Here is a 15,556-nt window from a genome sequence, read left to right as displayed (position 1 = left end):
CGTAATGACCACAGTCCGCTGTCATCGCCACATGCCTGCCCTCACTGCGACTCATCCACAACTGAGTCAGCAACGGCCGGCCGCCGTCGCCGCAGAGTCAGCAGTCCCATCCGAGTCGGGTGACTCTCTCCAACGACCCAGGGGCGGAGCCGCGAGGGTACGTCATCAACCCCTCCCCGAAGAGCCCCAAATGGTCACCAGGGGACAGCACAGGACCGAAGTCGCAAAATCCATCAGCATTGGAAGAGGACGCTGAAAACACGCAAGTAAAAGGTTACATCAAACACTGGACGTCAAATCGTAGCTAATATACAAGAGAACTTCAAGAAACCAGTAAAATTTCAAGACATAAATTGCATCCCAGACGGTACCCTGGGAGCGGACCAATCAGAGAAGAGTTGGCAATGACGCATCAGAGCGGCGGAGGAGCGCTCGCCGCCGGAGGCGGACGGACAGATCCCTGGGGGACTCCGGCCGAGAGACACACGCCCGATCCCACCATGTAAGTTCCCTGAAATTATCCTGGCGGCTGGGTGGGGTAAATTAAACGAGGTTTAAGAAATTTATATTATGAATTAACAACGTAACGAATACAGTTAAATTTCAATACCGTACAGGCTGGACGCGGGTTACCAAAGCTTATTTAGGAATATTGTGTGTGGATTTTACCTGATTGATTATTATTCGGAAAATGCGTTGTAACTTGGAAACCGATTTACTCCATGATAGAAGCTGCGGAAAAGGCAGGACTTTTCGTAGGAATCAGTACCTTCGTGGGTTGGCGAGGAGAACTGGCACATACAGCGTGATATTTTGTTTCCAATGATTGAATGAAACTGGCTTAGTTTCCGGAACGTGTAATAAGATAAGATCTGTTTAGCTTTGTTGGTTAGGAAATCTTCGAATGATTAAATGTTAGGTTACAATTACCAAACCAGAGTATGCTATCAGTTGTAAAGGAAAATGTTCCCTATTGACTTATCGTCGCTGGCGGAGAGGCGTACCATTTCTTTACTGTTTTATTGTTAACGCTTGCTCCCTTTGCTTCGCTTCACAAATATATCAATCTGTTATTTTCATAAAGAGTCTTGAGGGAAATTTCGGGAAAGGGTAGGAAGTTATCATTACAAAATGAAGGGTCGGAAAGACAGGGAGAACACGAGGGTAAATCGGGACGATCGGGACAAGGGAGAATTATGGGTGGCAGCAGAGAAAGACGTATAGCTGCGAACACTGACTCATCCGCGCACTGGTCGGAGGCTGAGGAGCTGGCCCGGAGAAGTTCCAGAAAGGTGAGTGATTTTCTTTCATTGTAATGTTGCGGTGTTCCGAAATCAGTAGAATGTTTTCTGTAAATTCTCCGAAGGTTGTGTAAGTACATAGATATCAGGATAGGATTCGGGAAGTAGGATTAAAGATATTAGGATGTACATCCGTTCGGTTGTTTATGGGATCAACGACTAAAATATGCCCTGCATTCCTTTCATACGCCCATCCTAAAGCCCCGACGAGTTACTGGTGATCAGTTCTCGTCGTAACCCGTCCATTCGCTCATCCTAAGCCCCGACGAGTTACTGGTGATCAGTTCTCGTCGTAACCCGTCCATTCGCTCATCCTACGCCCCGACGAGTTACTGGTGATCAGTTCTCGTCGTAACCCGTCCAAACACTCATCCTAAGCCCCGACGAGTTACTGGTGATCAGTTCTCGTCGTAACCCGTCCAAACGCTCATCCTAAGCCCCGACGAGTTACTGGTGATCAGTTCTTGTCGTACCCGTCCATTCGCTCATCCTACGCCCCGACGAGTTACTGGTGATCAGTTCTTGTCGTACCCGTCCAAACGCTCATCCTAAGCCCCGACGAGTTACTGGTGATCAGTTCTTGTCGTAACCCGTCCAAACGCTCATCCTAAGCCCCGACGAGTTACTGGTGATCAGTTCTTGTCGTACCCGTCCATTCGCTCATCCTAAGTCCCGACGAGTTACTGGTGATCAGTTCTTGTCGTAACTCGTCCAAACGCTCATCCTAAAGCCCCGTCGAGTTACTGGTGATCAGTTCTCGCCGTACCCTGTCCGAAGGAGAGCTCCAATCTAGACCCCCGGTACTAAATATATTATCCATCAGTCTTCCCACTAATAGTCGTTGATTTCCGTTGAGTAAGCAAAGTATGGGTTCAGTAAGATCAAGATAGGAAGGATAACGAGCAGTTAAACTTGTGAGTGCTCGCCTTGACCGAGCCGTATTTTGTGAGTTAAAACGTTAGTTGTTTAGGGTGAGAGAAGAGGATATGATTTTACAAAGGGATTTACGAGGAACGGGTTAAGAGGCGCCAGACGTTGATTTGAGCAAGGCTAAAGTAGGATGTTAGCCTTGACGGGAAATGATTATTCCGTTAAACCGTTGCTTTACGCTATTACAATTATACAGTGGGACGCAAGGAAAGGGATACGAGTGCGAAGTAGGAATAGGGCAGGTAGTCCGAGGCGAGGTGTTATTGATGCGATGGGTAGGAATTCCTCGGGAAATGTAAGGGAGTCGAGAGTAGGTTGAGGCGGGAAGTTTCCATTTTTTTTTTTAATTATCGTACGGGCAATTGTTTTTTTTTCGAGGCTAGACGGCTTGTGTGCCCGGCTTCTATGTCGATATTTCTACCAACATGGCTTTTGTACAGTTGAGTGCGTACAGCGAGAGGTCTGTATTGTCAGGGCGGTGTCAACAATGTCTGCACGTCTTATTTCGACCGAGAGTAGGGGCCGTAGCGTAGTGTCGTGAGGTAGTGACGTCGGTAGGTTTGTCAGTAGGTGGAAAGGTGGATTGAGTTGGAGTTGCAGGGTAAGCAAACGAAGTAGTGAGAGGTATGTAGGTCGTTCGGATAATTTTGGTGGTCAAGGTAGTTGAGCCCCTGTAAAAGTTAGTGAGGCCTGATAAGTCCTAGTCGGTGGGAATCGATAAGTCCTCGGAGTCGACGGGCTCCCCCGTAAAAGTTAGGCCGAGATGTGGTGACGTCGAGTGACGTGGTGCAGTGTATGTTGTGTTAGTGGTAACTCGGCAGGCCGACGGGCCCTAAATTGAGGCAGGCCCGGGATGGGACAGCATGGTAGCCTCCGGTAAGTTTTTACGTAGCTTCTTTGTTATATGGCGGATAGCAGACAGAAGACGACACTTAAGACCCTGTTAGCGAGAATGTATGCAGTTTAATGGACATTTATCCAGCCTGGGGGTCAATCTTTCATTTGGTCACCGGCACTACTGGAGGGAGATTTTCGGGGGCAACGCAAACCAAAATAGGAGTGTGTAAGACGTGAAAGGGGTATAATGAATGGAGATGGACGAATCTTAGGTTAAGGACCAGTAGGAGTTGCGTTGAACTCAGTCGGAATGATCAGATAAAATGACACTCGAGGGTATACAGAATTTAAGCATTAAAATATCATTCAACACCGCAAAGCCAATTCAATGTACCAGAATGACCAGCCTCAAATAACATAAAGCATCGACTATCACCCGATGCAATATTGTCTGCAAGGGAGGACTTTCATCATATTCTATCTTTTCTCTATCTTTCTTCTTCCTCTATATTATTTCTTCTCATTTTCCTCTTTGACCGTCTATCGAGGGAGTACTGACGAAAGGTGGCGGTTTTTTTTCATTCCTAACTATAATTTCACCCTTCAACTTCACTTTTCCACTTTTCCCACTTTCCTATCAGTCTCCCGCGCTACAGGAGTCAGAGGAGCCCTAGCGGTCAGACACAGACACTAGCGTGTATTCACAGGAGGCCCCAGGCAGTAAGAAGGACCCTATCCTATATATGGCCTTGACCGGTGACCCTATCTGTCAGGCTGGTCAGAGCGGTCAGAGGGCCCTTGTGGCCTGACGAAAATTTTGGGATTCCCGTGAATTTCGTTCGCCTCCCACGTGATTTTGGCCAACGTGGGCCTTCGGCCCGCGGAGGCCCTGATTACATCCGGGGCCCTGGAAACTCCAAGGAGGCGCACCCCGTCCGTGCACCCTGAATCCAATTTCATAGAGGCGGGCATTTCTCTCAGCTCATCGAGATAATCACCCATTCCCAGAGTCCACATCGGCCCTGGAGCCCAACGCTGGCCTGAAAGGATCTCACACACGTCTGAGAGAGCTCAGAACTGGCATAAACGCCGACGTAAACAAGGCACAAAACACCGTTCCGTGCTTCTATCCTCAGGATACCGAAATCCTTCTCCTCCACGCCGCAACCCCCCTCCGGGCTGGACAGGCAACTTTATCTCATGCGGGTTGCATGCTCCCTTGGAGCGGCACCGCTGCTCCCGAGGGAGCGCACCCCGTAGCCGGGTGCAGTGAGTACTTTGGGACTGGGTGGCCTGTCCTCTGGACGGGCTCAGCCCCGGTGACTCACTAGGGTGCCTGCCCAGACCAATGTCTCCCCCTAAATCATATCATCCTCCCGGCTCTGAAATGGTCCCATTGGACCGAAAGGGCCTAACCCAACAAAACAAAACAAAACAAAACAAAACAAAACAAACAAAAACAAACAAGGCACAAAACAAACTCCAGTTAGCTGCTCGGCTGATATGTATTTCTATTTTGTGCATAGTACTTTGTTTCCGACACTGTCAAGGCAAAGCTATCTGAAGAATGGAGATACCGACCAACTGTTGTGATGCGACGTGATATACACCTACTCATACCTCACACAGTACACAGCACACATGCCTCCATAATTACTACAATATGACTGTAAAATACGTACGGTATATTGGTTCGAAAAATGTGCACATCTTCGGACAGCTTCTCGCTAATCTCGGGCCAATATAATGCCTAATGGCCAAATATGCATGAATATCGGCATACGGATACATTACAGTTGCTTGGGCCACTTTGGCCACTACGTTCAACAACGTTACGGCACCTACATAGTTATATACCTACCAGTGTACCTTCATATGGCGTAGCATGTCTATTTGTGTCCAGTATCAGTATGTATATACATAGGTACCAACTACCACCTGTAGGTATCGTTTGCCCATAAAAGGGAAGAATTCGTATCTGCCTATGTTTTTACACCTTGCACGATGCTTTGATAAAGCTGAAAATACTGTCCTACTTTTACTATAGGTAGGGGAAGTTGGGGCAATGCCGGAGTTGGGGCAAAGCCGAAATTCGAGATATTTCGAAAACCGTAAGACATGGATGCCACCTGTCAGTGATGCTCTGAAGCTTAAAGGGACACTCCCACCTTAACATTAGTTTTGAGTTGAGATAGCCAAATTGGTGGCCATGGCCTGCAAATACCGGTTTGGGCACTCACAACATCGACAAATGCTTTAATTCGGAGATATGGAATTTCAAACTTGCAGTTTTCGGATTCTAAGGGGCTAGTGCATTGGTATGCCCCCTTAGAATTTGTGACGTCAGCGGAGATCTAACGATTTTTAAATCTTTTACTAAAACGTTTGGTAGCACGCGGTGGTATATGCTGCTTTGCGCGCAACAAATGCCGCACTTTCAAATAAAGTCGCTAGGAACAGCGGAGATCCCAAAAAGTAAACAAAAGTAAAAGTCTAATATCTTGAAAACCGGTGAATATTTTTCGATGAAATTTGGTAGATATTCGTTTTCGCTCTTTCTGAACCGAGCGACATCACTTTCGTGCCAATTCATTAACTTTTTTGAAGGTGGGAGGGTCCCTTTAAGTGACTACAATTATCGCATGTTTGTTACGAGTCGTCATTCGGAATACTTCGGCTGTGAGGGCGCCAAGAGCGTTTTCAAGGTACGCGTTCCTTGTACTACATGCGCCTTTGAAGCTGCATTTCTTACTCATTATCCTACCGTTTGTCTGGCCAATTCGGTCAAGTAATCTTCAGCATGTCTTTGCATAAGTGTGCTGCCTATTTGAAATTTATACGGCACGTTGAAAAGTTATGGGCCTGCAAATGAAAGTATGGCTGGCTGGGGTAATGCCGAAAACGTGCAATTACGCACGTTAAAGCACGCTACGTGGACTTTACTGCTGTAGAATAGCAACGCGAATTTTTAGTCACACAAATTACACTTTCAACCGACACAACGGCCTGTTACCTATAAGGAATTATTTACCTGGCATTTTCTTATTATATCACACAATTATAACTTCCAGTGTGCACCAAGCGTCCTCAAGCTCTTAAAACGCGTGTCAGCTTTGATAAATTCTGGATAAGGTTTGAGATAAAGTGGCAAAACATCAATGTCGGCATTCCCCGTAGATCATTTCTCCCATTTTCGGCTTTCCCCGCAGTCCGGGGCAACGCCGAAAAAAATCACTTCTTTGATATTTTTAGTTTGTGCGCTTAACGGTATGCGAATTCATCAAATGCGCCTGGTATGTTTGAAAGGCAAAAGACTGGCCTCTCGAATGACGCCAACAAGAATAGCTTATGTTGTCTACCTTGCGTGCTACGGGCGTCAGAAAAAAGTATTCGGCGTTCCCCCAACTTCCCCTATATTGATATAACACTGAACACGAGCACAAAATGAAAACAATCACATAAGTCATAACGTAACGTGTCGCGTAGCATTATCACATACCCATTATCTAATGTGATAACAGACAAGATGAAAACATAAAAACGTTGGAGATCATGGTTTGCATTGCTATGAGGTGATATGTTTCTTTTACACTACCTATACGAGTTGCATATTTTATCGTTCTAAAACATGGTTGTATGACAGATAAATCTTTAATTACACCATACGGGCAACCAGCCTCTACAATTTTTGGTGTAAATATCTCAGAAAAAAATATACCTGACCGGCATACATCAACATATCGCTTCAGAAAAATATGTAACATGCTTCTTCGTCACACCGGCAACAAAGACCTCGGTAAAATCACTGGAACTGCTGAGAATCGAACCCACGCTCTGTCGAACATTTTGTCCTTCACTCCTCAGTTGCTCGCTCAGTCGTCCTCCGGCGTGACGGGCTCGGCGAATCGAGTCATCTCCTTGGCGTGCTCCTCGACGGCTCTCCAGGCCTCCTCGCTCCTGGCGGAACCAATGAGAACGTGGCGACCGTGAGCAGTTGGGTGGTCACTCACCGAGGCATAGACATCAGATAGGCATAACGTGAGCGACATGAGCGGCTATTCACCGAGACACTGGCACTTATAGTCCGTCTCAGATGGTTTGTCATTCTAGTCTGCATCCCACCTTATGATCCATGTTCGTACTCTATAGTAACGAACGTACTCTATAGTAACGAACGATGCGATATTGCGGAACATGACGGTATAATTTAGCACGATAAGCATCAAATACAGAAAATACATAGCAGCTGTGCGGTATAACAACGCCAATGCTTACCCGACCCCTGACTTGTGGACTGTTTTATCAGTGCTCCGCCCAGTGACCTAACCAAATGACCTCTGACCTGGAGGGCAGCCGGGTGACATAGCCGGTCATCTGGGCGACCTTGGGGTCAGCCACGGTCAGACAGGTCAGGCATCCGTCCACCGTCCCCAGTACGATAGTGGTGCCGTCATCCGAGCTGTCTATGGCCGTCAGCTCGGCCGAGACACGGTAGTTGGATACCATCTGACCGTCAGCCATCCTGAGAAAGGGAGAACAGACATGGTTTGGTCATCAGAAGTCGTGCGATCAGGCACTGCCACACATCTACAGCTATCACGTCCAATAGCACCAGTCACCAAAACACCCAGTGTTATCCGTGCAAGCAAGATCCGATCGTTTATTACTAAATTCATTACCGATCAGTTTTTTGCTGTTGTTATTTTAGCATTCGAGCCCATGTTAACTATTTTACGTATCTTGAAAAAACGGATTTTTTAAAGAAGTCTTCGAGTAACTACCGCCACACTCCGGCAACCTTTCCGTCTCGCCAGTCTCTGACCTGAAGACGCGGATGGTCTTGCTGCCGCTGTGGTAGTAGAGCACGTAGCGATCCGTCTTGGTGAAGCGGGTGATGACGCTGAACACGCCCTCGGCCACGCGCGGGATCAGCGTCCGCACACTGGTACCGTGACGCAGCTCAATCACCTCGAGAGGAGACGGAGGGTCAGAGGGGTCAGAGACGAGGAGGAAAGGTCACCGAGGTCAAAGACGGACCGATGGAAGGTCATTGGGGTTAGAGACTGAGGGTTACCGGGGTAAGAGATGGGAGATAATCGGGGTTATAGAGACGGAATGGAAGGGCATCGAGGTCAGAGGCGTGAGTGAAGGTCCTCGGGGTCAGAGACGGGATGGAAGGTCACCGGTGCCAGAGACGGGAGGTCATTGGGGTCAGAAATGGGATGGAAGGTCATTGAGGTCAGAGAAGGCTATCGGCGCCAGAGACGACGTGGTAAGTCGTTCGGAGGTAAAGGATGATACGGTGCGTCATCGAGGTCATCATCAAGGTTTAACCCTATTCCTGGCGGGCTCCGCCGGGACAAGAAACTGGCGGGGGGGCCGATTCGGCCCCCCCCTGAGATCTCGAGAACGAAGCAGGATAGCGACAAACGGTAAACGGTATCGGATACGCACGGTCAAGATCTACAATTTTTACTAAGGTCATTTTCAGGTCAGGTCAAAGATGACGTCACAGGGGTCGAAAAAGTCAAAATGGCGGCGCTAGATATGGAGAGTTTTTCTCGAATAACTTTCGAATTAGTCAAGATAGGAACAAACTAAGGGCATCATCGTGATCCTCTCGTCAATCCGCATCGAATGATATATATGTTGACCTCGCAAGGTCAAGGTCAAAGGTTGACCTCAGGTCACGTGACCTCGAGGTTATCATGTATATCATTCGATGCGTCTTGACGAGCTGAACACAATGAGACCATCCACGCGTCTGTATCTTGTTCCTGTACGGAGTTATTGGCCAAAAACCTTTGGTGACCTTTGATGACGTCACATGACCTCACAGCTGCCCAACAGCAAAACAGACCTCAAGGTAGTGAAGGTTGATCGTATATGAAGTCATGTATGGTATATGGGGCCATTCCGACCCGTTTTAGTGGTAAAAACAGGGAGTTGATTTTTCCCCATTGACTTATAATGGGGAGGTCGCGAAACTGACCTGACCTTAGGTCACCGATAGCAAAATTCCGAGATAAACAAATTGCACATACTGGTACCCTAACTATAGCCTGAAGAGAAGAAATTGATCGGTCAAAAACTCTAGCTCTGGCGTGATTGCAAACTTTTCTGAGGTAGGGTCACCAAACCGCCTCTGGTGACCTGACCTGAGGTCAGATCAACTCAAAATTTTCAGACATGTTGCGTAGAAGCCTTTTAGGAAAAGTCAGAAAATTTGAGCTTCCTAGCTCAACGCGTTTGGGAGAAATAACCAAAAAACCTCAGGGGGGGGGGGCTCCTGAGGCCCCCCCCGCCAGGAATAGGGTTAACACACAAGACTATTCAAACTAGAGATGTCAATCGGATACCAACTTTTTGGTATACCGATACCAAACCGATACCAACTTGGTATTTGGTATTTCAATCCTAGTGTGTTCGGTATTTTGTTAGTGCATATCACGAACGCTCACTAATGTATAAGAGGCTAAAAGGTGGTAAAAAGTTGGTATTTCCCTCATGATCCCAAGTTGATTTCATTTCAGTATTTCCCCACGGTTCTGGTTGGTATTTGGTTTGGTATCGGTATTCCGATTTTCCGTAATTGACATCACTATTCAAACGTTGACTGTCAAAAGAAGGTCAGTGGTGACGTCACGTCGAGAAATTGACTGTCATCATGTAATGCGTTAGACAACACATGCTGAAAGTCTGAATGCTGATAAGTTATTTCTGAGAAGTTTGCACAATGCACAGGGAACTTATTCGCAGACAAAACACCGAGCTATGTCAAAGGGTTTGCTTTCGACAAAGCCAGACATTTCCTTCCTTTGAAAGCAAAGCAATGTCCCGCAAACATAATGTAATTCTCTTTCAGCATATGCTATAAAACCATTAACTAACTTACTAGCCTATTTCCTTTCAGCGCAAGACGCGTAACTGCGTAAAACGCAGCTCAACCAGTGTGCCAGCATCGGGCAACATGTTATACAGCAGCCAGCCAGTTGATCCCAAAAACCAGGTAAGCTTTCAGCCCCACCAGCTCGTCTCAATTCCTCAGACGTCCAACTGACCTCGAGCCCTCCGCGGGCCGGTGCGAACAGGCCGTACTTGCCGTCGCGTGTGACGGACCCGTTCCAGCGCGGCACCGAGCGCAGGAACCGCCGGGTGCGCACGTCCAAAATGTTCCCCTTGTCGGAGTCGATCAGCGCCACCTGAGACGGCTTGTTTGGCATCACCACCTGCAGGGACGGGGTCAGGTCAGAGGTCAGGATCAGAGGTCTACCATCAAAATTAGGTCAGGAAGAACAGTCCGGAACGAGCTGTCAGGGACGGAAACTTGCAAGGGTTATCTGGAAGGAACTTAACAAAATGAAGAAACTATAGGGAACACTCGACGGAATAGACGTAGGTAAAAGAGTAGCGTATTTCAGTGATCAGTGATTGGTGGTAGATTCAGTGAACGAAGATTTCACGGCATGAGCTTCAACTCATGATTGCCACGAAAATCCAACAATCCAATCGCATGTGGACGTGAAGTTTACTGAATAGAATATACGCATGCGTTCCAATCTATTTAGGTCACTCGTATTGCGCAACAGTCACGAAATATATGCATCAGGAATCTACGAACTTTGCAACTTTAATTGATAACGTTTCTACGCAGGCCACTACCGAAACTCACAATCTGATGGAAGTCCTTGTAATTGGCGTACTTGAGTACGATCTTGTTGATGAGGGTCCCGGAGGTGGCATTGTAGACGAACAGAGTGTCTTTGAGAGCCTCGTTCCCGGCTAGTACTAGGTGGGTGTTGTCGGAGGTGACCACGACGTTCCTCAGGAGCCGGATCGGGTACTCGACCCGGTACAGTCGCTCTCCGTCTGGTATCGTACGCGCCTGTACCTGAGGGAGTGGCGGCATTACGGTGGTCACCGGTCGCTCGATTTTTGCAATAACGTTTTTGTTCACGTATTCTTTTCGTTCAGTGCTGCGCTCTTGTAAGAACAGCTAATTGTTCAGTTAATTTAAATCCAACTCTACAATGAGTAACTCCATCGCTCTGAGCCTGCTTGTGATTTTTGTTTATTATTTTCTTTTTACTTCCGATCACTTACCACACACTTGTTCTCTCCGATCGCGCCTGACTTGCAGACGGTGATGAACTTGGTGTCGTGATCGAACAGAGTCAGCTGCTTGACGTTCTTCTCCTCCGTGCGGAACAGAACCTCGGCCGTGGCCACGTCCCAGATCAGCAGGTTTCCCGACTCCGTGTTGACGATATAGCTGAAACATATCGAATTCGAGTACCCGTTATTTTTGTTTGCGTCTGGGAGGACAAGTGACCAGGAATGACATACAGATGTAGAGACCGACACCAAGACCGGTCTTTGTTGTAATGACAAGTCGTCCGGCCATGGCAAACTAGAATTAATAGGCATTAGCAGTCGATGTGACAAACGAAAGTGTAGCCGAATGCCCTATATCGCTTGGCCTTAAAAGCTGTTGAGATTATCTGAGCACACATCGTACGCCGGCCAGTCCACCGGCTCCCATTCGATGACCCTCTGTCCCTGCGCGCCGCCTGACTGACCTGCCGTCTTTGGTGACCTCTGCGTGTGTGACGATGGCCCCCAGAGGCTGGTCGGCCAGCCGGTTGAGGAGCTTTCCCAGCTTCAGGTGCCAGATGCCCACACAGCTGCGGGCTACTGTCACAGCAATGTCCCGCTTCTGTCGAACAAATGCCGAACATAAATTACAAAGTTACACATTACGCAATAACATATACACGTAGGTATACTTGTCCTTGCCCCTGAAACATGTTTTTCTTTGATGCTCAATTTTATTCGGTAATGTAAACGCAATTCTTTAGTGTTCCGATTAAGGAATTTTCAATCAGATGACGCATGCTGACAGTTGACATTATTCTACAGACCATAGTGCCCTGGAACACGAGCAAAACATCGTAAACGGTTAAAACCTTTGAGATTACGCGTCTGGAAAAATACCCTCCCCGCACATCAAACGATCAGGTACGATCTGCCTAAATGCATCGGGGCAGTAATCCAGTACGGTTTCCGGTAGCGCAGCTGCTCAACTCACAACGGATCAATGGGAATGGAGTCCGTGCAGCGTTCCCATCCGGCCGGCCCCATGGGTATTATTGGTGACAACTGACAGCTGACACGCCAAAACCACGGGCTGATAATGTTCACCGAGAGCATAAAATGGTACCCGGCCGACAGGCCGACGAAATAAATAGCACGGTCTGGGATCGGTATCTGGTCATGCTGTTGGGACTATGGGCCAGAATACGAGAGAAGATGGTGATGGCAATTCAGATATACAACATTTACAACTGAGATTTCATGCAACCGACCCATCGCCGTCGCTAAACGGAGGCTGAGAGATCAGAAGTTATTTGTGACAGGGCCAGGGACAGAACGTCACTCTGAGAAAGTTTAGACGTGTTCACTGGAAAAAAGTCCGAGGGTCAGACACAACAGGACTCAGGACAGCTCGGTCGTTGGAACTGCCCTGAACCCGAGTCGCACCGACAGCCAGGAGTCGAGTCAGGATAGAGGACAGTTTTGAACTATGAACAGGATACAGACCGGTAAGATGCCTGGGAGAGGTTGTTACTTGTTAGTCTCGGGGCTCAGGACAATCCAGTATCTAACTACAGGCAGAAAAACCGGTACTTAATACCTGGGGGAGGCTGATGGCCGGGACTAGGGACGGGCTAGTATCTAATGATATGATTGAACACAGACCGGTTTATACCTGAGAGAGGCTGATGGCGTCCACCTGCATCTCGTGCCGGTCGATGTGGTACACCTGCTCGAAGATGTTGTTGATGTTCCACACCTTCACCGTGCGGTCCAGAGAGGACGTGATGACCTAGATGACGTCAGCAAGGTCACCAGACATACCCCGAGTCAGCTATGCTGATAAATGTGTTCTACTTCAAAATACATAAATTATTGGTAGCCAGCAATACTGTCCGTTCCAAGAAACGATATTGTTTTATGGTCATGCATTAGTCGTTTGTACATGTTTACGCTGGCAGTTGACGTTTTATTTTGTTTAGATAACGGTTGGTTTGGAATCGCAAGCTGTAGATCAATGAAATAAAACGTCAACTACGCTCCAAATCACTACGAGAGCTCCGCTCTGAAGCTTCGAGCAGAGAAAAGCTGATCAGCGATTTAACATTGTCAGCACCAGAAAGGTCAGGATATGTTACTGGTACGATGAACTTATGAGCATCCTGAATCTCCACTTTTTATGTCTGTTTACTCGACCGGCTTTCGAGAAGATGCATTAGAAGGCACGCAACTTCTTTCCTGCAATATTGGAAAAGCCATACAAAGCCGTTTTTACGACGGGCTAGCTGGCGAATGCACCTAATTTGACCAAATTTGTACCATTTTTTACAGCAAATATCTTTAAATTATGAATTCATTTAAGTGTTTTAGTCGATTATTCTGTCTAATGGTATGACAATGAAGGCATATAAGCAATAAGCGCAACCCTAGCTAATAGCAACGAAGAAACACACTGAACCTATTTTGACCAAATCTGCACCAAATCTGCACCAAATGTGTACCAAATGTGTACCAGATGGCCGTCGTGAAAACGGCTAAGGTGTTCTTTTTACTGAACCCTATCTACCAGCTCTATTCCGAGTAAGACATCCACTGAAACCCCTTCTACCATGTCTCGAGCCTAACCAACTCGACTTTGAAGATCCTAGACTCGATCTCCAGCACGACTAACCGAGTTCCAGGTGCCCACTGTCAGCGAGGTGGTGTGAATGATGCGGCTTACGACTAACCGAGTTCCAGGTGCCCACTGTCAGCGAGGTGGTATGGATGATGCGGCCAACGACTAACCGAGTTCCAGGTGCCCACTGTCAGCGAGGTGGTGTGAATGATGCGGCCAACGACTAACCGAGTTCCAGGTGCCCACTGTCAGCGAGGTGGTGTGAATGATGCGGCCAACGACTAACCGAGTTCCAGGTGCCCACTGTCAGCGAGGTGGTGTGAATCATGCGGCCAACGACTAACCGAGTTCCAGGTGCCCACTGTCAGCGAGGTGGTGTGAATGATGCGGCCAAAGTGGGCGTCCAGCACCTTCAGCAGCTTACAGTTGCGCAGACTCCACACGTACAGACTCTTTCTGAAACAGATATTTGATCAAGATCAGTAATTTCATAACACTAGAGCCGTTTACAATTTTACATACTATCTAATACGTTCAACCCTGCCGGCCTTTATTTGAAACGACTGCGCCTCTCGTTTTCATCCTCTACAAATTGACTTTAAATACGTCGATCACGAATTTCCCAGCGGTAAAATTTCAGCCGAAGTCTGAAAATTGGAAATGATAGATGAGGGCAGCCAAGCTACCTTTTCATCGCTTGCTGTTTTATCCCATTCAATACAATCGGGATATTAAGCAAAATTACTAAATTGTGCCGCATTATCTGCCTGACTTTTAGAGGTTTTCTAGGCTGATGCAAAATACGCCGATTGAAGCCAGTCACAGTAAACGCATTATCATCCCCCAAAAAACACTTATCATATCATCTGTTCATCATTACACTATCACATTAATCACATCACTCCATAACATTAGCCGCATTACCCACCTGACACCTGCCACAGCGTAGTCCTTCTCCAGACTCAACACACATGAGTTGGACTGCATTGGCCGGGAGCTGACATTCCTGATACCATGTGGCAGGTACAGCGACACACACGGGCGCTTCTTGCCCTCAGACACCTCGGTTGTCAGGTTCCAGACCTGGCGAAAGTAGGCATGTTATATCGTTTATTTCTCAGCTGAAGGTATTCCGAGGTGATTTACGAAAATTACGAAACAGTTTACACTTGCTATTTTCATAGGATTGAGCGAAAATGAAGGAACTCATTTGTAACGATGCGTCACTTAAAATGAAGCTCAGCAAACGGGCGTGCGTGTCAACAGCCGGATTTCCAATTAAGAATTTCGAAGCAATGTAATATATCCACATATGCATTCTAGTTTCAGCGAATGCTGCGTTTAATGAGAATGGAATTCAAAGAAAGACTAAGAATAGTTAAAGGAGCCACAGACACTAATGTAGGCGTTGACCCATCATACTCGGAGGTCTAAATGTTGAAGCGCCGAGTACGTACACGGTTCACCGAGTGGTGGAGCCCATAGCGTCCCCTCTGTGCACTGTGCAGTCTGCGGATGCTGTGCGCCCTAACCCAAGACCAAGAGGTCACCAAGAAGAACAGGACCACTCACCTGGAACCCCTGCATGAATGTGCCGATCAGGTAGCTGGCCTGATCATCCAGCACGAGCTGCAGCAGGGGCTGGCGGTTCTCCAGCAGCTCTATCTCAGAGTACCGCAGTCGGCCGCGGCTGAGTATCGATACAGTCCTGTCCAGCTCCCCACCTGTACAGGTACACACCCGCTCCCGACCCGGCAGTGCCGCTACCAGGACACTG

At 47.6% G+C, this 15,556-nt stretch overlaps 1 protein-coding gene across 5 annotated transcripts in view; it reads right to left on the bottom strand.

Annotated features, from left to right (window-relative positions):
- Positions 1-4,557: 4,557 nt before the first annotated feature.
- LOC122384508 (NACHT and WD repeat domain-containing protein 2-like) overlaps positions 4,558-15,556 on the bottom strand; it is a 61,648-nt gene continuing 50,649 nt past the window's right edge. For 2 of the 5 annotated variants that reach the window (XM_043372018.1, XM_043372015.1), the window contains 12 exons: positions 15,352-15,553; positions 14,708-14,862; positions 14,124-14,235; positions 12,838-12,954; positions 11,648-11,784; positions 11,172-11,340; positions 10,741-10,959; positions 10,130-10,297; positions 7,891-8,036; positions 7,411-7,590; positions 6,489-7,025; positions 4,558-5,118 (listed from right to left, as the gene is read on the bottom strand). In XM_043372018.1, coding sequence (XP_043227953.1) covers positions 6,941-7,025; positions 7,411-7,590; positions 7,891-8,036; positions 10,130-10,297; positions 10,741-10,959; positions 11,172-11,340; positions 11,648-11,784; positions 12,838-12,954; positions 14,124-14,235; positions 14,708-14,862; positions 15,352-15,553 — 1,690 coding nt within the window. In that variant the 3' untranslated portion in view covers positions 4,558-5,118; positions 6,489-6,940. Of the gene's footprint in view, positions 5,119-6,457; positions 7,026-7,410; positions 7,591-7,890; positions 8,037-10,129; positions 10,298-10,740; positions 10,960-11,171; positions 11,341-11,647; positions 11,785-12,837; positions 12,955-14,123; positions 14,236-14,707; positions 14,863-15,351; positions 15,554-15,556 lie in introns of those variants that run through there. The other 3 variants (XM_043372016.1, XM_043372014.1, XM_043372017.1) reach the window with 3 other exon arrangements.

This window comes from Amphibalanus amphitrite, unplaced genomic scaffold (genome assembly GCF_019059575.1).
Source record: "Amphibalanus amphitrite isolate SeventyFive unplaced genomic scaffold, NRLGWU_Aamphi_draft 000192F_arrow, whole genome shotgun sequence".
In the NCBI taxonomy this organism is placed as follows: Eukaryota; Metazoa; Arthropoda; class Thecostraca; order Balanomorpha; family Balanidae; genus Amphibalanus; species Amphibalanus amphitrite.
This window is presented reverse-complemented; position numbering and strand designations above follow the sequence as displayed.